Source organism: Megalobrama amblycephala, linkage group LG16 (genome assembly GCF_018812025.1).
Source record: "Megalobrama amblycephala isolate DHTTF-2021 linkage group LG16, ASM1881202v1, whole genome shotgun sequence".
Taxonomy (NCBI): Eukaryota; Metazoa; Chordata; class Actinopteri; order Cypriniformes; family Xenocyprididae; genus Megalobrama; species Megalobrama amblycephala.
This window is the reverse complement of record NC_063059.1, coordinates 31,947,965-31,975,452: the sequence shown is the minus strand read 5'-3', so window position 1 is coordinate 31,975,452 and position 27,488 is coordinate 31,947,965. Positions and strand designations below refer to the sequence as shown.

Sequence of the window (27,488 nt, the reverse complement as noted above, 5' to 3'; positions counted from 1 at the left end):
TCAACAAACTCTACAGATCAAATGAGTCAGAGACGCGCTCCACGTGAGTGAAGGCGGAGCCTCAGCGCACACCTCCTATTACGTTACCTTTTCCTGAAAGGTTGCTTTGGCAAGCCGATTCGAACTTCCAAAAAGAACACAAAACAAACTTCTTTTTGGCCTGATTTTGTTCAAAATGACCTCACATCAGTTCGTTCTTCGATTTCGTTTGAAGTACACCGGAGCCTTAAAGTGTCCATCGTATGCGCGCTTTGGAATCTCGCCGGAATCTGGGTACTTTTTGCCTACTATTTTTCGAATACTATGAATTCGGACATACTACACTGTTTTGCACGATTTATCGTGATAAAATCGCACGCGATATGGCAAAGGCTGCGATTATTTAATGCGCAGCTTGTCAGAGCTTTACGTTGCTTTTTCAAATGTACATTATAAGCGACTCAAACTCGCAGTGCTTTCAGATGGATTAGCATTTGGAGCCATACTTCATTGACAAGCTGCGCATAAAAAAAAAAAAAAACAATCGCAGCCTTTGTGATTTCATAATTGCACTAAGAATCGCGTTTAAGCGATAATCACGTTCAAGTTCAATGTTATTTTTCGTATCGTGTGATATATTGTTTTATATATCACACGATACGAAATATACTGCATACTGTTTTAAAAAAACCTATATAGTAGAGAAGTATTTCGATTTCGGATGCAGCAGTTATCTCTGAATGTTCTCTGAATGTTTGAAACCTCCATGTTTAAAAACGTTCTTGATTACACAAACGTTAAGGAGACATTCCATTTTATTAATCTGCAAACATTGGGAAAAGCTACTTTTGAATGTTCTCTGAACTTTCTAATCAACTAAAACATTTCAGAACAAAACACATATAGACGTTTTTGAACGAACATTCTATTAACGTTACTGGAAGAATGTTTATTCATAAATTTGAGAGAACCTCGTCAGAAAATTAGCCAAAGTTCTGAGAATGTTTACTGTTAAAGTAAACTCAACCCAATCTTCTGAGGTGGCTAATTCGTACAAATCGTTCGATTTTTGCAAAATCGTACATATTTTACGAGTTGCCTAATTCGTATGAATGACTTAACCCTAACCCCGGCCCTAAACCTACTGGGGTTTAGACAAATTGTACGAATTTGTAAGAGTGAGATCGTATGAATTCGGACGAATTAGCAACCTTGTAATATATAAGAATTGGTCGGGAGATATAGCGTTGGGTAAACTATATAAATGTAAAGATAAATTAATATGCGATTGATACACTTTAAAAAAGCTGGGTTGTTTTAACCCAAATTTGGGTCAAAAATGGACAAACACAACCGTTAGGTTACATTTTTAAATAAAATTTTTAACCCAGTGGTTGGGTTTGTCCATATTTAGCACTTTTTAGAGTGTACAAACATATAGCATATACATCTCTTCTGTGAAAATTGTAATAGTATTTGTTATTTTAATTTTCTGTCTTTTTTTAATATTGTTAATATTCAAAAAACATTTGTCCTTAAAAAAAGTCCTGTGGTGTAACTGACACACAGGAAAATAAAACATAAAACTAGAAATTATACCATGCAGACTCTCATGAATGTACATTTCAGATTGTAATCTGATACTTATACCTAGAAATTTATAATTCATTTTATTTGTAAAAATAAATAATAAATAAAGTCTTTCCCTTCAAAAATGTTTTTACACATATGTATTCAAAGTGTAACTAAAATATGTTAATACTTTTTACTTCATGGTTACACTACATGATAATAATCTAAAACTTTTCTTGAAAATATTAAAAATTCAAAATCATTTGAAACCAACATGAACACAAGGAGTACTTGATGTGTGTTTTAAACTAGATTTTTAAAAGTTCTTTTTTTTATGTAGACACATGCATAACTTCACGAAAACAATGCGACTAAAAAAAATGACCTTTCATTTCAAAATCTCCCCAAACAAAGTCCAGAATCTCAACAAGTGTGCTTTCATATGACCTCAATCCATTACCATGCACCACATGCCATTGCAAATGACCTGTAAACGTCCCAAGAATGATGTCAATCAACTTGTAATGGGCTCTGCAGCTGCAGAGGCCCAACCTTGCAAATGGGAAACCATTACATGACATAAAACCTCAGCTCATGGAATCCAGCGGTCTCGAAACAAACCAAAGCCACAACAAGCTTCGCCTTGACAGGGATCTCCATCCTTTAGCAGAGCATGAAAAGAATATTTCACACCCGCCTCTCAGGGCTGTTCTCATGCAAATGCGGTGAGAACGCATGGGAAACACACACGGGCATGAGTGACAAAAGAGCGTTCAATGCTCTTCTACACTCATGTGTAGATTAAAATGAAAGGCCTGAACATATGATCCATGTCTTTTATGACTTCTATTGATTTGTAAGTTTAAACTCCACTGCGAGCATTCTGATGCCTCAAAATTGCATTCCCATACAAAATAAATAACTTTAGATTAATGTTAAGGACCGTGCATTAGCAGGAGATCTGTCATTTCAGTCTAAAACATCCCATTATCCTTCACACCGGCTCCACATTAGCATGTTGCCTGCGGAGGGCTTGTGTGCTGTTTGTCCTGCGCACTATTAATCTGTTTTAATTTCATTTGCAGGTGCTGAAGCACACACCCCTCTGCATTACCCCTCGGTGTGAGGTCACCATGGGGGTTTTGGAGTGAAAGCAGACAGACATCCATCTGAGATGTCCCTGTCACTTAAAAGCACCAGAGGATGAAACTACACACTCCAGTGCAACTACTCTCTCTCAAAAAAAGTTTTACCTTCAGCAGTACAGCCTTAAGGGTTCAAATTACTACTCTGATATGCACCTTTTATGGGTATAAGATAAAATGTTGTCCCTTTAAGGGTACTGCTCCAGTGACAACCCCTAAAGGTACCATTTTTGCATATTTTTACTGAAAATCAATGTGACTTATGATGGACTTTCTTGAAAAAGACACTCAGCTAGCTTTTAATAATATTTCATTTAAATTCTGTCATAAACTTACCTTTGTGTTAACTCGAAACCAGTTATTTTAGTATCAATTATTTAATATTTTAGTTTTTGTTAATATTTTGAGTCAGATTTTATTTTCTGCATGTTTTCAATTTAATTTTAGTTGAAGTTTTAGTAATTTTGTGTGTTTTTTTGTAATTTTTTATTAGTTTTTAACTCTGACCTCCTTAAACATATTTATCGCAGATCTTCAATGTTAACTATATTTTAAGCATTTTACTGAAAAATGGGGGGGGAAATATATCTCTTTAACATATGACATAATTGTGCATATGCATACAGCATAATTGCATGTTCAAATGACAATACAAAGTAAGTATTTGTGCAAAAAGCTTGACCAGTCCAAATTAAAAAATAATTTACCTGAAAATAGAAAATCTGTCGCCATTTACTCACCCCATGTTGTTAGAAACCTGCATATTTTTTTCTTTTTTGAACTCAAAAGGAGATATTTTGAAGAATGTCCAAGTTGCTCTTTCATATACAGAAAGCGGAAAGTGATTTATAACATAAAACTCCAAAAAGTCACCATTAAAATGGCCCTTAAAATTTATTTACATACTATATTCCGTCTTTTGAAACCTAGGGCCCTATTTTAACGATCTAAACGCAAACTGTAAAGCGCACGGCGCAGGTGCACTCAGGGCGTGTCCAAATCCACTTTTGCTATTTTAACGACGGAAAAACGGTCCGTGCGCCGGGGCGCATTTTTGAAATGGGTTGTCCCTATTCTCTTAATGAGTAATGGGCATAACGTTCAATAAACCAATCAGAGTGTCATCTCCCATTCCCTTTAAGAGCGAGATGCGCTCGCGCCATGGCGGATTGCTATTTACATGGCGGAATTTGTTGGCGGAAAAGCTGAACGCTTTTCAAGCGAAGAAACCGATCTGCTCGTGCGGGAAGTTAAACATTTAGTTAGAAGTTAAACGAAGTTACATTTTTATATTTATGTAGCCTACACAATAATATTCTTTTACACTGTAATCCTTTTGTTTTTAATATTTGGCATGTTTGTGTGATGCGCATCCCTGTGTGTAATAAGCAAAGTCAACGCGCACTGTGCAGTTTCTACCAACGCGCTCTAACAAAAAAATATTGCGCCATTGACTTTAGACTTTAGACCAGGTTTGAGTTGGTCTATGGCGCAGTCTATTTTCAGCTCCTTAAAATAGCAATGCGCCGACAATGCGCCTGAACACACCTCTTTTTTAGACCAGCACGCCCATGGGCGCACTAACTGGCGCAAATGCATTTACTAATTAAAGGACGTGGCGCTGAACGGGAAAACGCGGACGGCGCTGGACGCAAACTAGCAAACACACTTGCGCTGCGCCTTGCGTCACATTGCGCCGGGTGTATTATAGGGCCCCATATGATAGTTTTATGTGAGGAACAGACTGAATTTAACTCATTATGAGCTGAAAGTACAGGTTTTGAACATGGTTATTATTGTTAAGTAAAACCTAAAACCATAAAAAACAAGTTTTATTACTTGAAAAACCAATGGTGTGATGTTTGGGTCAGGGCTATCCTGTTTTTCCAACCAATAGAGGAGCAGTGTTCAGGAAACCTGTTTGAAAACAATGATTAAATTTGCAGTTCCATTTGGTGCCACTAGAGGCACATAAAAGTACACACTTCAGCTTGAGGTTTAAACGTGTTTATCCTTTTAGTGTGGAACCATTCCATCATCCTGACACAAAACCAGAACAGGTGATGCAGACAAGCCAAAACAATCTGCACTTAAGACAATCTACAAGGTAAACTATCCACACTCGTCTGTCGTGTGTGTGCATGTGTGTGTGTGTTTGTGTGAGAGAGAGAGAGAGTGTGTGTATGTATGTGTGTGTATGTATGTATGTATTAATAGAATCACTTTTGTATCAGAAACATTGTGTCAAACATATGTGTGAGCATCAAATATATCCATACTTTCCATATGTTGAAGAGTTACATAATACATGCGTGTTTGTGTGAAAAAGTGTGATAATCACAGTGAGAGCATCTGTGGAGCAGATAGCGGCTAGTTTACTGAAAAACAGTCCTGGAGGGAAAAGGTGTCCAGTTACGCTAAAGAAAACAAGTGAACCTAAGAGAAAGGCAAACCTTTACCAAACATACACATTCAGTGATCACGGTAGCAAGGATGTTGTTAAATAATAGCAGCCACTCTTAACTGTCATACCCTTATAAATGAGTTGCTGCATTTTATCTATATTTATCTGATCAGAGTTGCATACATAATACAGCCATTGAATAATCACTGTTGTCAAAGCAAAACTATTCTTAAGGAATGAAAAACCTTGCAGTGTTTATTGAAGGAAGGAAAGTATGCGTCACTGAATATTATTCTGGGTAAGAACATTGGCTATATGTCTAAATGTAAGAAATTCACTGCAGTTTCCAGCTGAAATGAACACTGATAGATGTAAAACACCAACAACTTTTATGCCTTTTCACACAAATTATGATTACAGAGGCCAAATATCAGGTTATCAGGTATATGGTTCATTTTGATGTAATGCTGAATCTAGCAGTGTTCTCAATAGAACAATAAGTTTGTATTACAGTATATGTTATGATTTTTTAAATAATAATTAGTTTTTTTTTTTAAAAATGATCACCACTTTCTTGCTCTCAAATTTTTGTTGATGTTAATCCATGACCTAAAACCCATGTGGGACAAAGAAGCAGTTCCTCATTGGCAAACAGTTAAGACAAGCTAGCTTTTCATCTTTATCTCTCAAGTTAGTTTCTTATTTTTCATCCCTCACCCCACAGGAAGTCTCTTCAGGCTGTGTATTGTGCCCAGAGCTCTGGCTCGCTCCCTGCCGAGGGCCCAATCTCGCTACGCAATGAGGAGACTTGTTTTCAAAGCCTCCCCCTGCTGGTCGCCTTTATGACCGCCTATTTAAAGGCTACTCAAAAGCACGGAAAAGTGCACTTATATGAATTTATTTGGAACGAGAAAGAGAAACTAGATTGGCCCTGTGTACAGAATCCCATTTACGGTGCATTGAGTTAATGAAGAGTTACGACATTTAAGACCTGTCTCAGTGGATTTCCCAGAGTTACTTGGCCACAGCATAACATCTGCTTCCTGTATGGGAATGGGACTAATTCTGTCCCCCTACACACACACACACACACACACACACACATACAGACACACACCCTCGGGCTTACCCTGCACTCTTAGGGCCCTTGCTTTCTTTTCACAAGGCCGTCCAATCATAATAAACTTTGGAAAGTCCTCTAATGAGATTCAGGGCAGCCCTGGAGATCTGCCTCCCAGTGCATGCCTGAGCACCTACATTGTGTTTTTCCACACGGGGAACAAAGAGAACATTGCACTCTTCCAGAAGAGATCTCTCTTGCTCAGAAAGGACAGGCTTTAACTACTGAGCCTCCCACAGGTCAAGCCTCAAGAGAGCCAGAGACACTGTTGTGAATGCGTTCATCAATACTACTCATCAAAAAAGGTGAACTTGTTCACTGTGCTGTGTATTAATAAGGCTTTTTCCGCCAAGACCATCATAAAGATGTTTTTTCTTTCAAAGAAGTGTAATGTACTTCTATGGTCAGGTGCATGTGTAACGGAGGCCAGCTAGTAAGAGTTCTGCGAGTAAACCTCACTCCCGTCTTTAGCGTCCTTGTTAGCGTGCCCGCCTCCCATGCCAGAAATGCTGGTTCAAATCCCACTTAGAGTGCTGCAAGTAGAACCAGAGTGGTTACATTGGTGCCGTGACCTGGATGGGAGTGAGGTTTTGGAAATGGAGGCCAGCTAGTAAGAGCTGTGCGAGTAAATTTCACTCCCCTGTCTTCAAAATGGTGCACTGGCGAATGATGCTACAGGCTGTGGTCTTTAGTGTCCCTGTTAGTGCACCTGCCTCCCATATCGGAAATGTCAGTTCGAATCCCGCTCAGAGTGGTGTGAGTAGAACTGGAGGGGTTACATTGGTGTAGTGACCCGTATGGGAGTGATTGTAACAGAAGCCAGGTAGTAAGAGCTGTGCGGGTAAACCTCACTCCCCTGGCCTCAAGAGGCGCACTGGAGACTGACGCTAGAGGCTGCGGTCTTTAGTGTCCTTGTTAGTGTGCCCACCTCCCATGCCGGAAACACTGGTTAAAATCCCACTTGGAGCGGTGTGAGTAGAACCAGAGGGGTTACGTTGGTGCCATGACCCAGATGGGAGTGAGGTTTAGGGGGGTGATTGTAATGGAGGCCAACTAGTAAAAGCTGTGCGGGTAAATCTCACTCCCAGGGCCTCAAGAGGCGCACTAGCGACTGATGCTACAGGCTGCAGTTTTTAGCATCCTTGTTAGCGTGCCCGTCTCACGTGCTGGAAACACTGGTTCAAATCCCACTTGGAGTGGTCCGAGTTGAACCAGAGGGGTTACATTGGTGCCGTGACCCGGATGGGAGTGAGGTTTAGTGGCAACTGAACCTAGAAGCTGTGTCCTTTTTAGCGTGCCCTCCTCAAATGCCGGTTCGAATCCTGCTGGGAACGGTGCGAGTAGAACTGGAGGGGTTACACATGCAATAACTTGCTATAGCTTTCATCTAAAAGTTATACAAAGTTTTGCTTTTTGGTTTTGCTTCAGTATTTTCATTTGGCATCAATACAATACCCAAGTTGTTTTTTGTACAAATGTCAACCAAAATCAAACACTGTTATAGGCCCAACAAATGAACAATAGGCTGAATAGGTATGAACAGTGTTTTCTAAATTAATTTGGATGGTTTTTTGTTGTAGTCGTCACAAACCCTGTTTATCTTCACTGCAAGTGAACCCCTGTTTAATGTAGTCTGGACTGTATGTATTGTACAATAGTGGCCAAAAGTGACTTCAGATTTCAGAAGTGATTTGATTAAAACATCAAAATATGAGAAAAAAAATAGTTTGTATTTTTAAATATTTTAAATGTGGAAAGAACAAAACACTAAACTTGGAATTTATCTGATAAAACTATTTAGCAAAAAAGGGGTATACTACAGCAGCAAGTTTTATTTTACTATGCAAAAAAATGCATTGAAAAACAAAAGCCACAGGAAAAAGCATACATTGACTACAATATAATAAGTTATTAATATTTAGTTGGTTCTCTCTTGTTTTTGCATGTGTTCATTTGTTGTTTCTTTGTGACAGCCTGGCCAAAAATTAATTACTGTACAATTTGTCATGTTTTATTACTTTATCAAAAATAAAACAACTGAATCCAAGCACAACTGTGTAATATGCTTACAAAATCTTTAAAAAAAAAATTAATAATTTGAATAAAGGCTGAACATTTTCCTAGACCAGACATCACTTTTGGAACTATACTCTGCTGCTTAACATAAAATTTTATGCTCATAATTAAATTCAGTACTCTGACTGAGAGCAAATCTTTTACCCTTCGCTTTGAAGAAATTAAATATAAACAATTTTCAAGCATTGTTAGTATCATGTCACATTGTGATCTTTATCATTGTCCACTGTGTTTTTGTTTCTAGAAGCATTTTAGTTTTGAACATTTGCTCTGGAACAACTTTAAAAAAAAAAATCTGACCCATCCCCACCCCCACTGCTCCTGCATGACGGCATTTAAATGACCCCTGAATCCAAACCAGGCCTACATTATCCAGGCCTGTCCTCCAGGCCTGTTGTTTATTCCCTCTTGAAGGGACTTGACAAATAATCAAGATATCGGTCTGATTTGCAACTCCTGAGGGGCGACTGAGGGAGGGCGTCAACACTCTCGACGAAGGTCTGAAATTTCTTTGCCCCTCCTATAGAAGTAGGACATAGGAGCTTCAGGATTGATACTTGTGGAGACAATAAGGCTCATATTCCACAGGCATCTCCAACTAAAACCTTAAGTTTTCCATTACTTCTCATAAATGGCTTTGCTAAATTGGAAACTGTGAAATTTTATTTTGATTAATTTTATCATGTTAATAATTTAAATCACCAATTATGTTTTGTATACAGTTAAAATAGAATTAAAACACGCTAAAACATGTTAAAGTGTGACCAGTTTAGTCTGATTCTCAAAAAGAATGATTCTTATAATTGCGTTATTTTTAGTCAATCAAAAAAGTACAGTCAATGTAGTCTGATTATAGAATGAAAGCCTCTTATTAGTTGGCTCTTTTTAGTGAATCAAAAAAAAATATATGTAAAAACACTCAGAATTGTTTTATATGTATTGCTGTCAAATCGATTAATCACATCTAACAACTAACATCTATACAAACATTTATGCTAGATGTGATTAATCGTGATTAATCACACATATGGTTAACAAACTTTTATGTTCAATCCGATTAATCGCAATTAATCGATTTGACAGCAATACATATAAAACAATTCTGGGTTTGTTTATGGACTTTATATATATTTATATGGACTATATATATATATATACACTCACACTGTAAAACCCGATAAGTTTTGGTAACTCAAACCATTTGAGGTTTGCCGATTGCCGTAAACCATTTAATTTTTAAAACCAGTAAGTATGAGTACTGTAAACTCATATTCATTGAGTTAAATTCAATTTTAGTGTTGGCTTAGTCAATCATTAGAGTAAACTAAAAAGATTTTAAGCTTATTTTATTCATTGAGTTTGAATTTAGGTAACAAATCTAACTAAGTCTTAACAACTATATATATATATATATATATATATATCACACACAAACTTTTATGTTAGATGCGATTAAATGCAATTAATTGACTTGTCAGCACCATTTATATGTATTTTTTCCTCCTCTAGACATCTATTCTTTAAAAGTTCTAAAAGAGTAGTTAATGGAACCAAAATGACAAGGAATCAGAACTGAAACCACAATTTCTTTATGATTCCCATCTCTATTCTTATGAACTGTCATATTGGCAACAGAGCATAAAATTCTTAATCATACAGCTTGATCCTCTTAGAGGATCAACACACTTGCAGTGCTGGACTTGCATGTTGTTGTCACAAGTTACTTTCTTCTTCACTTTAAAGCGTCAGATTAAAGTGAAGTTCTTCATAACAACAGCTGTCATGTGCGAGTATACAGCTTGTAAGAAGGGTTTCCTATAAAAGACAAAATAAGAAGTCTCCTTCCCAAAGCTCCAGCTGGGACTCATTACAAACACAGTGCTAATTCATCCCAGTGCCCAAGATTTGACACTAGTTGGCCATGCCCAGCAGGTTCTACGCTGGGATCAGAGGTCCTGACCTGTCCTTTGCCCTCCGAGAGACCCCCTTGCCTCGATGCTCTTCATAACAGCAATCCTGTTGATTCAATTAGAACCGGAGGAACGCAGCGAGACCCTGGACAAAAGGTTCAGCGCAATGCGGACTGTTCATGTCAGAGCCAGCAAGGCAAAAGGACCGTCTATCAGACCGTCCATCACTGCACAAATGCACAAATGTTGAATCACCATGGAGAAGCCAAATGGGATGACGGGGCAGAAGAGGTGGGGTGAAGATGGACAAAGGAGACATTCTTTTTTCTTTTTTTCCCTTTTTTTCTTGAGGGATCCTACCGGACCCCAGCATTGTGACATAGAGTGAATCAGCTGAGAAGGTTGAGTGACTGCCAATGAAGGGATTTCCACTGACACAGCATTACATTAGGTAAACAGTGAAGGATACGCAAGAGTATAGCTTCCCTTTAGTCTGAGAGTCGTGTGCTTCTATTTTCTATACTGTGCATCACTGAAAATACTTTAAACCTTCTAATTAACATGATTAAATTATGTAGTCTAAGCAAAATGATATCCATTTAACTCATTTTCTCATTTCGCATATGCAATGAAGTGTAAGTTGTCTATATAAAAAGTACTTTAAAATAGCAAAAGAGGCCTTCCCAGCTAACAAAAATATGTTTTAAGAATGTTTTACCAACATTCCCATTAAAGGGATAGTTCACCCAAAAATGAAAATTATCCCATGATTTACACACCCTCAAACCATATAGGTGTATCTTCTTTCAGACGAACACAATCGGAGATATATTTAAAAATATCCTTAGTCCTCCAAGGTTGTGAATGGGGGCCCAAATTCTGAAAAAAAAAAAAAAAAAAAATGCATCCATCCATAAAAAAAAATGAATCCATACGACTCCAGGTGGTTAATAAAGGTCTTCTGAAGCGAAGCGATGCATTTGTGTAAGACAAGTATCCTTACTTAAAACCTTATAAAGTAAAATAATGAGCTTCCGGCACGACGAACAAAGCGTAGTATGTCATGGCGTAGTGTAGAACGTGTGTAATATGTCACAGAAGTTAATGCTTTTTGGACATATGTGAAAAGCATATGGCTGTCGCGCTGGAAGCTCATTATTTTACTTAAAGTTTTAAATAAAATTATTTTTTTATGGATGGATGGATGCATTTTTTTTTTTTTTGTCTTCAGAATTTGGACAGCCATTCACAACCATTATAAACCTTGGAGGACTAAGGATATTTTTAAATATATCTCTGATTGTGTTCGTCTGAAAGAAGACAGTCATATATACTTAGGATGGCTTGAGGGTGAGTAAATCATGAAATAATTTTCATTTTTGGGCGAACTAGCCCTTAAAAATGTGAAAATGTTATTTCTGAATGTTCTCTCAACAATCAAAAACACCCAGTTTTTTAAGTTTTTTTTTTTATTTTTTTATTTGGCCATGTGAACCTGACATGAGTGGCCCGATGCGACAGAAGCAAATAGGACCCCTAATTATCAGTGATGTTGTCTACACTGGATGTGGTGACAAATTCTCTAATGTAAAGCCCTCAAGCTACTTCTGATATGAGGGTCAAATGGATTTGGATTTCAGAAACCCTTTTTATTAGTGACACCAGTGGCCGTTAAGTGAACTGCAGCCAGCTACTTATTTATTTAACTTCTCTTTCGTTTTTCATTTAGAAGTAAAAAGTTGGAAATACCTTTGCAGTGAATATCCTGACGCCATCCACGCTGCTGAGAGCGACATTTAGATGAAAATGAATATGTGCTGCGCACTTTCCTCTCAATAACAAAATAAACAACAAAAATTACAGTGGTGAAAAATGGACTGGGGTCCTAACAGAGACCCGATTTCACGAAGGACCTGATTTGTCACCACACCGGCCCCATTCCTTCACATAAAAATCAGTCTACAGGCTTTCATAGACAATGTAAGAAGTCGGGGTCTCGTTACTTAAGTTTCGTTAAAGCTGTTCACATGTTGGCAATGCAAAAAGTGATTAATACATGAAAATTCAAACATATTGCCCCTTTTAAAAACGTAATAAAATAATAAAATAAAATATTAAAAAAAAAAAAAAATCATTCCATGAACGATGTATAATTTTTCAAAGGCAATCCAGCAATTTTAATGGAATAAAACAGGTTTCTTGAGAGAAAAGAAAATTTATGTAGCCTAACACATAAAGGGTGTCTGAAAATTTTGGGGTCAGTAAGCAGTTTTAATGTTTTTGAAAGAAGTCTCTTAAGTTTAAAAAGGCTGCATTCATTTGATCAAAAATAGTTAAAGCAGCACTATTGTGAAATATTATTACACTTTAAAATAACTGTTTTCTATTTGAGTACATTTAAAAATGTAATATTTTTGATATGAAAAGCTGAATTTTCAGCATCATTAACTCCCGTCTTCAGTGTCACGTGATCTTTCAGAAATTATTCTGAACGTTTTATTATCATCGGTGTTGTAAACAGTTGTACTGCTTCATTTTATTTTTTGTGGAAACTGTGAAATATGATTATTTGATAAATAAATTTTAAAAGAACAGCATTTATTTAGAAATCTTTTGTAACATTATACATATGTGACTATAATAATATTATAAAAAAGTGACTATCATCAATTTTGATCAATTTAATGCATACCTGCTGTAAAAAAAGTATTAATTTAATATAAAATAAATAAATAAATAATAAGATAAACAATAATAATAATCTTACTGACCCCACACTTTTCAACAGTAGTTTATATTAAATTGTTTTTATGTATATTATATTTTTAAGTATAAATCTCAATAAAGTTTGTTAGGTTTATAATTAAAAAAAGAAAATAAAACGTACTAATGCTTTAAATTTAAGATATATTTGCATGGACCAATGGACCTTAATCAGGGTCGACATCATATTTAATGTGATCTGACGAAAATAATTAAACAAGGAACAAATGTACAAGTTTGGAAAATGTATTTTCAATGCTTTGCCTGCTGAATGATGGCCACCATTGCATAAAACAGTACATATCGAGCAGACTATAAACCTGTTGCATTGTTCTGATTTGCATCAAAATAATTCTGACATCCATTATATTGCATGCATGCAGATTAAATGTATTCATAAATCCAAATCTTGAACCAATGCAGTAAAAATTAGATGTCCATCCCCACAAAGTACATAATGAACTTGCACAGACTTCAGGTAGAAGCGCCTTTTCAGGCCCCAGAGCAGGCCTCAAATCCTCTTGATATCCCTCTACGCTACGCTCGACTCCCCCTCATTTAATCAAGCAGAGGAATTACCAGGGGAAGTGATTAGGTACAGGTCTTTAGTTTTTTCTCTTTCTTTTTAAAAGCATAATCCTTTCAGCATAGTAAAAAGAAAGACTCCACAGATATCCTGGCATTGTGTCCCACTTTCTCTCTCTTTTACAAAGAGACTGCAGGCAGCAGTTCTCTTTTGAAATAAGAGTGGCAAATTAAAAGTTATTGTTTGCCACTTTTAAAAGCATTTTTCCCCCACCCACCCCTCAACCCCTGGTCCACGTCTGGGATTTGTCCTGCTGAACATCTCGGCAATTATGTAGAAGACAAAAGGGGAAAGGTTGTTACCCATTTTTCCTGTCAATCAAGATGTAAAACAGAGCTCTGATGGTCTGACTTCATGACTTTATATAAAGATGCTCTAGTAAAATATGGCTTTTGAACTGAATAAATCTTAAACTATATCACCACACTGAAAAAAACAACAACTTAAAGATCACACTGTTTTCAGATTGACAATACCGCTGATCTTACTATCAGTTTCACAATTCCACCACAGTACATGTAATAAGGTTTAATGAGCAGGCTTGTTAAGGCATCACAGTAAGTCATACACTTAAACCAGTGGAGTGTTATGGTGGGATTTTGTGTTCCTCTCGATGCATTCACGGACCAGCTGCAGCTCGTCTCAGTGGCTCGAGTTCCCATAGTTCCATTAATCCCCCAGCAGCACTTGAGGAGCAGAGGGAGGGATATACACACACACACACACACACACAGGAGGCAGAGAAAAGTGGGTGGGTTGTATTGTCCCAATCTAGTTTATCATTTATATGCTCCTCTGTGAGATATTAATGCAAGTTAGCCAAAGAAATGCAGAACAGCTTTTTGAGGAGGCATTTCAAAGCAGTATCACATGCATCTGACAGATGGGTTCATTGCTAACAGGGGGATCTGCTTTCCATGAGGGAATGACAATACAAACAACCCTAAAATATATGACCAAGTCAGATATAAACAATGTTTTGGCCTGCATTATATATGCTTTATTTATTTGTATGAATAAATTAAAATGTATTTACTTATTTGAATTAAATAATGTAAAACAATGCAAAAGCATGTTAATGGTCTTAAAGCAAACATTTTCTTTATGCAAAAATAATTTCCTGTATCTTTTAATTTATATTTTTATCATTTGTGCTTTAAAATTAGGAGTGAAATTAGTGTTACTTTAGTTTTATTAATATTTTGAATTAGCTTTTATTTATTTATTTTTTTTAGTTTTCATGTTCATTTTTACGGAAGAGGACCATCTCCAGAGGACCACCATAAAACCATCTCGAGATTAAACGTCGTTAAATTTTGAGAAAAAAGTCGAGATAAAATGTTGAGAATAAACTCGTTAAATTACGAGAAAAAACTTGTTCAATTTTGAGAAAAAAGTAGAGCTAAAATGTTGAGAATAAAGTCATTAAATTACGAGAAAAAGTCGTTAAATTACAAGAACAAATTCGTTAAATTATGAGAAAAATGTCGTTAAATTTCGAGAAAAAAGTCGAGATAAAATGTTGAGAATAAACTCGTTAAATTTTGAGAAAAAAGTCGAGATAAAATGTTGAGAATAAAGTCAGTGAATTACGAGAAAAAGTCGTTAAATTACGAGAACAAATTCGTTAAATTATGAGAAAAATGTCGTTAAATTTCGAGAAAAAAGTTATATAAAATGTTGAGAATAAACTTGTTAAATTACGAGAAAAAAACTCGTTAAATTTTGAGAAAAAAGTCAAGATAAAATGTTGAGAATAAACTCGTTAAATTTCGAGAAAAAAGTCGAGATAAAATTTTGAGAATAAACTCATTAAATTATGAGAATAAAGTCATTAAAATTATGAGAAAAAAGTCATTAAATTATGAATTTGTTCTCGTAATTTAATGACTTTTTTCTCGTAATTTAATGACTTTATTCTCAACATTTTATCTTGACTTTTTTCTCGAAATTTAACGATTTTTTTCTCGAAATTTAACAACTTTCATCTCGAGATGGTTTTAATTTTTTATTATTGCTTGGCCCTAATCCTCTTCCGTACATTATAGTTCAGTTCATTTTATTAGTTTTTTTTAGATTGCTATTTTATTTTTATTTATTTCCAGTTAATAATTTCAGTGCTTCAACTTAAACTTGTTTCAGTTTATTGCAAAGGTAACATTTCTAATTTTTGTTAAATTTAAGCTTTTCAACTAATATTTATATTTATATTTTATTTCAGCTTGAACAGGAATGGTTTTAAAGGATTAGTTCACTTTCAAATGAAAATTAGCCCAAGCTTTACTCGCCCTCAAGCCATCCTAGGTGTATATGAATTTCTTCTTTCTGATGAACACAATCGGAGAAATATTAATAAATATCCTGACGCATCCAAGCTTTATAATGGCAGTGAGCGAAACCAACGAGTATGAGCTGAAGAAAATGCATCCATCCATCATAAACATGCATGCATTTGTGTAAAAAAAATATCCATATTTAAGTTATCAAGTAAAATATCTAGCTTCCGCCAGACCGCCTTCTGTATTCAACTTACATTATAAAGCTGGGATGCATCAGGATATTTATTAATATAACTCAGACTGTGTTCATCAGAAAGAAGAAAGTCACCTGATGGCTTGAGGGTGCATAAAGCTTGGGGTAATTTTCATTTGAAAGTTAACTAGTCCTTTAATAGTTTAATGACCCATATATTTTTTGACAGTTTTTTACTTTTTATCTTACAATTAAGATTCGCCATCACCCACAACTGAAAAAGAATGAAGAATGTAAGTTAAATTATTTGCGCAGCCAAATTCGGTAATATTTTATGAAGTTCTGGAGCCCCGCATGTGACATACAGACAAATAAAATATATTGTGACCATGACTTATGAATTCGTTAACTCATTTAGCTAAACCCTGGCCACAAATTAAGAAATTGCTCCCACGGTTTGTTAATTCGTTCCCTCGTTTGAGTAATTCATGGCCACGTTAAACTAAGCGTACGTTTACACGACAACAATGTACTAAAAATGGAAACATTTTTACTTGTACAGATGACAACATTATCAAAATGATCCACGTTCACACAGATCCGCGAAAAGACTAAAACGCTGTATTATGCATGCCAGGCCAGTAGTTGGCGATGTCACTTTGTAAAGAAAGAATACGTGCCTGTAAACGGCCCTTTCCTTCGTTTTGACTTAGGGGACGTTTAAACGACACCATTTTCATGTAAAACTTTATACGTTTTGGCCGTTAATTTACACGACAACAGCATTTTGGGTGCCTGAAAATTCAAACTTTTGAAAACTGGTTTCAAAGTGCAAGTTTTGTCTCTGTGTAAACTACAAAAACGCAAATTGGTAAAAATAGTGACGTCATGTACATGCGTATTACGTGTTAAGTCTTTAGGCGCGTAGTGTTTCTTTACATAGTGACATCGCCAACTACTGGCCTGACAGCATAATACAACGTTTTAGACATTTTCGTGGATTCATGTGAACGAGGATCATTTTGACAATGTACTATCTGTACGCGGAAAAAGCAAATGAAAAACTTGTCCGTTTGAAGTACATTGTTGTCGTGTAAACAAGGGAATAAATTAATGCAAGTTGCAACATGGTCACAATTTAGTAAAACATTTAATTAGAAGGAGGGAATGAATAAGTAAAACGTGCTGACATATTAGAGATGCAGAGAGTAACTCCATCCTAAAAGACAAACAAACTGTCTGTTGGGCCAAAAGTAAAGGGTGAAAGTGAAGAGATGCGTATGTGTTTGGATGTTTGCTTGAATGTGCTGTGGGACAGAAGTTGTGTTTGAAGTTGGCCTTAGTTGGACTCTGCTGCAGACTCCCTTGTCTCAGCCCTTCCACTAACCCTTTCATGACATGGCAGGAGAAGTGAGACAGCTGGCGCTCAGGCTGAGGGCGTTTATTTACCTCCACTGGCAGCAAAGGAAAACCGCTCCACAAAAGAGGGCTCATGAATGGGCTCTCACTGGGGAAGCCTTCCTAAACTTCTTTATGTGGGCCTTCCATTTAAGCACAGCACTTTTTGTTTGTTTCTTATAACAGCAGAAGAAGGCTTTTGGGACATATAATCGAGAGGAGAAGAGCGCATGACCTTACACACTAGGTCTGATAGGAAGAGAGGGAAAAATGCAAACAAGCTACAAAATAACAGTCTGGCATTCATAAACCGAAAAAGAGCATTAGTTGTGTTTTGTGTTGCTGAGATATTGACATATGCAATAATTATGCAACATAATAATTAACGTAACAAAGTCTGTGACTGGCATGTTTTTCTTCGATGATTCTGCAACGTGTGTCATCTAGATTCTTTGTTTTTATGCTTTTATTCTTTGATTTCCTACATCTGTAGAAACTTTTTTCTCTCAAATATCAAAACAATTGTTCAGGATATTTAAAGGATTAGTCCACTTTTAAATACACTTTTCCTGATAAATTTACTCATCCCCATGTCATCCAAGATGTTCATGTCTTTCTTTCGTCAGTCGAAAAGAAATGAAGGTTTTTGATGAAAACATTCCAGGATTTTTCTCCTTACAGTGGATTTCAATGGCTACCAACAAGTTGAAGGTCAAAATTACAGTTTCAGTGCAGCTTCAAGGGCTTTAAACGATACCAGATGAGTAATAAGGGTCTTATCTAGCGAATCGATAGGTCATTTTCGAAAAAAAATACAACCGTTTATGCTTTATAAACAAAATATCGTCTTGAACGTACTTTCCGCTTCCGCATTCTTCATAACGCTTACGCTGAATGTCCTACGCCTTCCTATTCAAGTTATGGAAAAAAACGAAACTGGCGACGCGTTCGTTAGAATAGGGAAGGCGTAGAACATTCAGCGTAATGCTGCGTTCACACCGAACGCGTCTGGGGCGTCAAATTCGCGCCAGACGCGTCTAGTTGGACGCTTGAACATTTTGAAGTCAGACGCTTCAGACGCGCGTAAAATTCGCTCAATTCGCGCGTCTAAACAAAGTGTGTTCAGACGCGAATTCGCGTCATGGGAGGGGCTTTCATCTCTTTCTGCACAGATCCTTATAAACACATAATCTCGCATTGGAAACCTGTAGCGGCAATTTAACTCGTATGCCGGCCGACTTTTGCTAGCTAGAAGGTGGGCTAGTATCAACGGCTAAAATCATGCAAAAAGTTTTACATCTAACCAGATTGTCCGGTTTCTTCGCTTATTCTCTTCCAGGCAATGTCCTTTTTATTCCTGTCTCGATAAAAATATAATGACACATCATAGAGCTCAAAGTGGCCACACACAGCGACATCTTTGTTCTGGTCTCCACCGATCACAACATAAACACGTTACTACCAAAGCAGAGTCCCTGATTGGTTAACGCGCCGCGAATTTACGCCAAAGTTCAGATTTTTCAACTCGGGCGTTTGGGCGTCAGACGCTCAATTCGCGCGTCAGCCGCGTGACGCTCAATTCGCGCCGCGCCATTCGCGCGTCAACGGCCGATTCGCGCCGCGCTAGACGCTTGATTCGCGCCGCAGGACACCTAGACGCGCGTTTACATTGACTTAACATGTAAATCAGACGCCCCAGACGCGTTCGGTGTGAACGCAGCATAAGCGTTATGAAGAATGCGGAAGCGGAAAGTACGTTCAAGGCGATATTTTGTTTATAAAGCATAAACGGTTGTATTTTTTTCGAAAATGACCGATCGATTCGCTAGATAAGACCCTTATTACTCATCTGGTATCGTTTAAAGCCCTTGAAGCTGCACTGAAACTGTAATTTTGACCTTCAATCTGTTGGTAGCCATTGAAATCCACTGTAAGGAGAAAAATCCTGGAATGTTTTCCTCAAAAACCTTAATTTCTTTTCGACTGACGAAAGAAAGACATGAACATCTAGGACGACATGGGGGTGAGTAAATTTATCAGGAAAAGTGTATTTAAAAGTGGACTAATCCTTTAAAAATCATTTTAATCTAAGCTAAGATCATTTGAAATGTTTTCTAATATGTTTTAGTATGTTTCCTACAGTTTCTGTGATAGTAGTAATAGAAGTAATCAAATGGCTGAAAAAAAAAAAAACATTTATTTTTATTTAAATGCCACATTGGTGGATAGTACTAAGAAACAAAATACATATCAGATATTATAGAGAAATGTACTTATGTTTATTGTTATATTGCATTTTGAGCATTTCAGATTCAAACACTTAAAAGCAAACACTTTTTTTTAATCCTTAATTTATTTGAATGGTTATAAATTCAGAATTGTGCAGTAAATAAACAAGCATGGTACACAGAAAAACTGTACCGACTAGTAAAACAAAGCTTCAGTTAACTGAAGTACCGGCTGTAAAGAGTTCTCTGACTAACTTATGTGCAAGAAGCTTGTACCTAGATCATTCAAATGAAACATTTATGATAAAATATTTTTGAGTTTTCACTCTACAGTAGATGGCATTCATCTGACTGACAAAGATTGCCCTCTTCTGGTGAAATCAAGTATCTATTTTTTTCTTTTTTAAAAACTTCACCAGTGAGATATAACAGTAACATTCCCAAACTATAAACATATTTCTAAACAAAAAAAGAGCTGTTTTTCTTCAAATAATTAATCAGATGTGTCATTACTAAATAATAGCTTTAGATAATGTATACAATTTTCTCAAACAAATTAACTGTCCCAAATATGAAGAAATAATTTACATTTACAATAAAATGGTAGAAAAACAAATATACATCTAACATTTTAACTTTTTTTTTTTTAAGGTCTTATCCAAACAAAGTAAAATGGCCAAAATATGTTAAGTGACCCAAATCTGATAATGCATAATAAACAATTCAGAAGATACAAAATGTCACATTTATGAAAATATGTTTCCATGATTATCCGTTTCAGTAATTTAGTTTATAATAAGAAGTGTTGAGGTAAAATATGACATTCAGAATATTTCCAAACAGGTCAACCCTTTGTATTTAACTGAGAAAAATATGCATAGAAATGTGTGGGAACTCTCTCGCTGAAATATAACTTGAAACCGCAAACAGCATTATATCAAAAATAATGTTGTAAATGTAAACATTTAGAATCTAGGTCCATCTAATTCACATTGACAAAGTTAACTGAAGAAACATTGCTGTTCATTGCTCATTTAGTCCATCCTAGAGTTTCTGAATTACAACTTGAAATTTACCTATAAAGAACAGAAAAAGGCAGTGAAGACATGTACAGTCTCAATAACAGTCAAAATCAGGGTGAGAAATATATCAGGTTGATTATAAGGTTAGCATAAACTTACATGATGGCATTAAAGAAACCTCTGCAGTCACTACACTCTCCAAGCCCAGGTTGGAGAGGGCGCCCCGAATCAGCCCACAGGAAAAGGCCAAGTACTGCAGAGAGGACACGTATATAGATCTGTTAACATTTCATTTCTCATGCAAAATAATGTCAGAATATGATGGGCCTAATATCACTCTCACTTTTGGGGCTTCCTCAAGGTATTGCTTTCCACTGGAGAGTTGAGTAAGTAGTGCAAATTTATTATCCTGTAAGACATATGTGCCCTAGAACAAAGCCAGAGAAAAGGAATTACAATAATGCTTAAATGTGTTGCCACATATTAAACGGCCCATATTTGAATTATTTTAAAGGTTCCTAATTTTGTTTTTAATGTTAACCTAAAACACGTTTACAGCTATTCAAGGTCAAAAAACACTTTAATTTTCTCAAAATATACATTGCAACATCACTTCTTTTTTCACAGAGTCAGAATGGTTCGATAAAGGGTTGTCTCTCTATAAACCCCTCCTTTCTGAGAGCTTTCTCTGCTCCGATTGGTCAGATGGCCCAGTCTGTTGTGATCGGTCTTACAGTGCATGTCGGAAATGAAACTTCCATTTCCGTATCTGGATTTCAGCTCTTTCTCAGCACTTGGATACATAGTGATGCAAACAGTAACGATGGCGTCGGTTTTAAGCCCGGAACACACCAAGCCGACGGTCGGCCGTTGGGCAGTTTTTGTTCGTCGGCAGATTAAGTTGGTCCTCGTTGGCTTTTTTTCGGCCGATTCGACATGTTAAATCGGCGTCGGAGCTTGTCGGTCCGTCAGGCCATCTGATCATTCAGATTGGCTGTTCAACTACTGCCACCTGCTGGTACGGAAAGGCATTACTTCTTACGCAGGCACAGAACTGACGTGCTACTTGGTCGTCGAGCGTCGGTTTGGTGTGTCAGGGCAACTTTGGACCCAGACGCTGCCGACGTGAGCCAACCCCGCAGTCTGCTTTCATCGCCACTAGTTCGTTGGCATCCGCTTGGTGTGTTCCTGCCTTTACTGTATTAATTTGAGCCTGAGTCCTCATCCTTTAGAAGTGCATGCAAAGTGGATTTGCTTTCGCAGTACAGAAAATGGCATCTTCTCAACATGTCAACAACACGAACCAAACTCTTCCAAGCCTCAGCTACAACCTCAGTGTTTGAGGATGAATTAACCCTTAAATGCACACCTCGGGTCTTTAGTGACCCGGGACGTCATTCACTACCCTCCTCCTCATTCATTTTTTAAAGTTAGACATCAACCTTCTTGGTATTCCTCAATCAATTCATTATAAAGAATAAAACAAGAAAAAAATAATAAAATTGTAAAAGAATGCCTATTTTTGTATTCATTTTTTGTAAAAATTGTATAGGGTCGCAAACGACCCGAGGTGTGTATGAGTGTACATATATTTTTTCTGCACAACAATAATTGAATCTTAGATGACGGAATAAGTGCAGTTCACCTTTATTCCACAAGATGGCAATGTCTGATACACAATGCTGAAGTGACGACTCATTTAGACAGAAAACGAAATAATAAGAGAAACATGAAATGGCTCAGCGATTTACTATATAAATATGACTGTAACTGTCACTGGATGGATCTGGTGAAGCTGTTAGCGATCGAAATATTGATTTTGAAGATGTTGAAAATTATATAGTTCTAAGAATATGTTTGAGATCGCGAATGGGCTCATATCCGTGACCTCAAACATAAAACTAGCCCATTATTTGCTGAATTTACTGGGAAATGAGCTCTGACGAGGACAGTGATGATGGCATAAAACATCTGCTCAAACGGAGCCCTTTCAAGCTCCAAAAGGTAACAAAATACAATTTATTTTATTCTTCTGTAATTGTTACTCTAATATCAGAGGAATTTTATATTATCACGACAGGTAGAGATCCTTCCGTGTTAGATATAGATCCGGGTCGATAAAGACCCGAATATGTAAGAATGATTGGCGAAACAGTCATGCATTTAAGAGTTAAAATAGATGTTGTGCACGTGCAGCCAATGAAGACCAAAGGCTGGGATTAAGCAAATCTGTTACAAAACCAGTTTAGCGTCAGTTCTTTTAGGAGACAATGTCTTTATTTGTTGTGAACTTTGAAACTTTGCAGACCTTTTACATTCACAAACAGCTAATGAAAGGTAATATAACAAAAAAAACACTTGAACTTTCAGACCTGATGGTTAGTCCTCAAGTTGTCGATTTGTTTTTTGAAGATAGTGCTCCAGAAGTCTTTACAGAGGAACTTCATTATGTCCAGGTCATCCTTGAAAGTGGGGCAGTCTTTTGTAAGCCTTCTCAAAAAAACATATGCAAAATCAAGCCATCATAAGGTTTACAACCTAATAATAATAATAATACAATGTAGTGCATATAAAAACAACATGCATAACGTTTTGAATCTGTACATCAGAATACCTTTCAATCAGTCCTTGTCCAACTCTGAAGCCCATTCCCTCTAGAGTAGATACACACGTCACTCTCTCCTTAAGAAAGCAAATCAGAGCATGATACGAATACAAAAGAATATAAATAATACAAAATGCTATAGACCTTATGTGCCAGAGAAACAAGCGCACAACCGTCTTTAGAATGTTGTGTTTGAACTTCCGTTTTTGTGGTAGATCTGTATATTTCCATGGCATCACTGTTTAAGAGTAATTAACGAAAGTGGTAACACTTTACAATAAGGTTCATTAGTTAAACAATAGTTAGTGCATTAACTAACCATGAGCAATACATTTGTTTCTGTATTTACTAATCTTCGTTAATGTTAGTAAATGAAAATACAGTTGTTCATTGTTTGTTTATGTTAGTTCACAGTGCATTAACTAATGTTAACAAGATTTTAATAATGTATTAGTAAATGTTGAAATTAAGATGAACAAAGATTAATAAATGCTGTATAAGTGCAGTTCATTATTAGTTCATGTTAAGTAATGTAGTTAACTAACGTACCTTATTGAAAAGTGTTACCATAAAAGTTATAATGAGCATTGATGTCATAACAAATGTTTATTCATAAATCCGTAAGATTTTACCTTCATGCTGTGGAAATACAAACCGGAAGACAGAACACAACAAGTGCAGCACTGAAAAGGGGCACCCAAAAATGAAAATAAAATCATTAATTACTCACCCTCATGTCGTTCTACACCCGTAAGACTTCCACACTTCGTTCATCTTCGGAACACAAATTAAGATATTTTGATGAAATCTGATGGCTCAGTTAGGCCTCCATTGACAGCAATGGTACTTCCTCTCTCAAGACCCATAAAGGTACTAAAAACATATTTAAATCAGTTCATGCGAGTACAGTGGTTCAACTTTAATATTATAAAACAATGACAATATCTATTTCAAAACACTGCTTCAGGAAGCTTCGGAGCTTTACGAATCGAGACAGTGATTCGGAGTTACAAAGTCACGTGATTTCAGCAGTTTGGTGGTTTGATACGTTATCCGAATCACTGATTAGATTCGTAAAGCTCCGAAGCTTCATGAAGCAGTGTTTTGAAATAGATATTGTTAAAAAAATCATTATTTTGGGTTTTTTTCGGCACAAAAAAAGTATTCTCGTTGCTTTATAATATTAAATTTGAACCACTGTACTTACATGAACTGATTTAAATATGTTTTAGTACCTTTATGGATCTTGAGAGAGGAAGTACCATTGCTGTCAATGCAGGCCTCACTGAGCCATTGGATTTTATCAAAAATATCTTAATTTGTGTTCCGAAGATGAACGAAGGTCTTACAAGTGTGGAACGACATGAGGGTGAGTAATTAATGACAGAATTTTCATTTTTGGGTGAAATAACCCTTTAAAGCAAAGGGAAAAAAATCTGATATGTGCAGTATGGACATTTTGTAGACTGCACAATGGTACCTTATCAATGTCCTCCCGGGTCGCCTGCTCCTTGTACACGTGAGCAACAATCTCCATGTGGAGGAATTCAAACAGAGCGTCATCTGCCATATCTGAAAGAGAACATCCACGGAAAGTTCCTCAAACATCTGGAAACACTCCTACGGACAAATGGCCATTTCTGGGTTTAACACATTAAAGCCAGAAATGTCTCTACCACTTCTTTTTTCCACCTGAGAATATTTTTCAAAGGACTAGATATGCTTTAAAAACAGCTGGCATAGAAGTACACAATCTGAGAAAGAGTTTTTGACAACTTGGATAATTTTTGACAGCTTTGACAAGCTGGATAATGCCTCACGTGTTGATGTTTAATTCAGTGGACAAGTTTAGAGAAAAAAAAAAGTGTAAAATATTTAAAAACTAATAAAAGATTAAACTAAATAAATAGATAGATTAAATAAACCAATAATACATATACACAGTAACAGGACAGTACTGTTGTGAGTAGAAAACCAAACTAGTATAAAAATATTTGTAACATGTATACTTCATTTTTTATTATATTGATTTTTAACCATATAAACTGAACCATATATATATATATATATATATATATATATATATGTGTGTATGTATGTATGTATTTATATGTATATAGCTGCATTTTAATTTTAGGGTGTGACAAGGATGAGTGGCATCTAAAATATTGAAAATCCAGCCGTAATGTACAATATAAACAATGAATTACACTATGAACACTATACAGTAATGAATTTTCTCATGTGAATAACGTTTCAGATCTTTAATGTTATACATTAAACCGTACAGAAGCAGCAACTATATTGTGTCTTCAGTGTGTTTATGTGAATTAGTGTCAATACAGATCACTGCAAGCTTGCTGTTAAGAGTCTTCTTGCAATTGGGATTTTTTAAATATATTTATTTGATACGTGAACCTAAAAATCATAAGCATACATACAAGTGTACATAAGTGAAGGCATCTAATGTTACTGCACCTCCAGCTATTAACTCTGTTAACGTGCTCTGTCTGTTGACGTTAAATATGATGTGGCATTATTATAAACACACGTTTTAAATTACTTACTCATTGCACGTATCTTCAGTCATGAAATAAAAATACATTTATGAAAAACACCCAGATGCACAAAATCCGTCTTTGTTTCTTCAGTGTAGTGTCGCTGATTCTTACACAACCATTACTGCCACCTGCTGCTATGGAGAAAATACCCACAACTGAATCTGATATCTGCGCTCATTTAAACAAGTTAATTTATTGTCCCTCATAATATAATTCATTGTAGTAATAATAATAATATATCAGTATTACTGTTTCCAAGTATTTTTCATTAAATATATGCAGCCTTGGTGAGCACAAGAGACTTCTTTCAAAAACAATAAAACATCGTACTGAACAGTAACTTTTGAACACTATAACGTGCATACACCGCTCAGGCATAGCATTATGACCACTGACAGATGTGAATCTCTTCATCACGGCACCTGTTAGTGGGTGGGATATATTAGGCAGCAAGTGAACATTTTGTTCTCAAGGTTGATGTGTTAGAAGCAGGAAAAATGGGCAAGTGTAAGGATTTGAGTGAGTCTGACAAGAGCCAAATTGTGATGGCTAGACGACTGGGTCAGAGCATCTCCAAAACTGCAGCTCTTGTGGGGTGTTCCCGGTCTGCAGTGTTCAGTATCTATCAAAAGTGGTCCAAGGAAGGAAGAGTGGTGAACCGGCGACAGGGTCATGGGCGGCCAAGGCTCAATGATGCACGTGGGGAGCGAAAGCTGGCCCGTGTGGTCCGATCCAACAGACGAGCTACTGTAGCTCAAATTGCTCGAGAAGTTAATGCTGGTTCTGATAGAAAGGTGTCAGAATACACAGTGCATCACAGTTTGTTGCGTATGGGGCTGCATAGCTGCAGACCAGTCAGGATGCCCATGATGACCCCTGTCCAATGTCGAAAGTGCCAACAGTGGGTATGTGAGCATCAGAACTGGACCACAGAGCAATGGAAGAAGGTGGTCTGGTCTGATGAATCATGCTTTCTTTTACATCTCGTGGATGGCCAGGTGCGTGTGTGTCGCTTACCTGGGGAACACGTGGCATCAGGATACACTATGGGAAGAAGGCAAACCAGCGGAGACAGTGTGATGCTTTGGGCAATGTTCTGCTGGGAAAGCTTGGGTCCTGCCATTCATGTGGATGTTACTTTGACACGTACCACCTACCTAAGTATTGTTGCAGACCATGTACACCCTTTCATGGAAACGGTATTCCCTGCTGGCTGTGGCCTCTTTCAGCAGGATAATGTGCCCTGCTACAAAGCAAAAATGGTTCAGGAAATATGACACAAGTTTGAGGTGTTGACTTGTCCTGCAAATTCCCCAGATCTCAATCCAATCGAGCATCTGTGGGATGTGCTGAACAAACAAGTCCGATCCATGTAGGCCCCACCTCGCAACTTATAGGACTTAAAGGATCTGCTGCTAACATCTTGGTGCAGATACTACAGCACACCTTCAGGGGTCTAGTAGAGTCCATGCCTCGACGGGTCAGGGCTGTTTTGACAGCAATAAGAGGGACCAACACAATTTTAGGAAGGTGGTCATAATGTTATGCCTGATCGGTGTATATATACAGAGAGAGAGAGAATGTGAAAATCTCAGAAAGTTGTGCAGATTCTGATTAAAAAGGATACTTTACAATGATATTTTAGAT

General features: G+C 36.7%; 1 protein-coding gene across 1 annotated transcript; it reads right to left on the bottom strand.

Moving 5' to 3' along the window:
* Positions 1-19,928: 19,928 nt before the first annotated feature.
* On the bottom strand, positions 19,929-26,005 carry trappc6bl (trafficking protein particle complex subunit 6B, like). Its single transcript, XM_048161716.1, has 7 exons — positions 25,848-26,005; positions 24,761-24,852; positions 23,290-23,357; positions 23,048-23,165; positions 21,019-21,102; positions 20,835-20,928; positions 19,929-20,729 (listed from the first exon to the last, which is right to left on the bottom strand). The coding sequence occupies exons 1-7, from the start codon at positions 25,849-25,851 to the stop codon at positions 20,698-20,700; spliced, it is 492 nt and encodes a 163-aa protein (XP_048017673.1). The 5' UTR covers positions 25,852-26,005; the 3' UTR covers positions 19,929-20,697.
* Positions 26,006-27,488: the final 1,483 nt, after the last annotated feature.

Bases quoted from the DNA above. Each gene is read 5' to 3' on its own strand.
- trappc6bl (XM_048161716.1), bottom strand. The intron at 23,358-24,760 runs GTACCATTGTGC...TGCTTTCTTAAG, and splicing joins CCCGGGAGGACATTGATAAG to GAGAGAGTGACGTGTGTATC. The intron at 23,166-23,289 runs GTATTCTGATGT...TTTTTTGAGAAG, and splicing joins GGACAAGGACTGATTGAAAG to GCTTACAAAAGACTGCCCCA.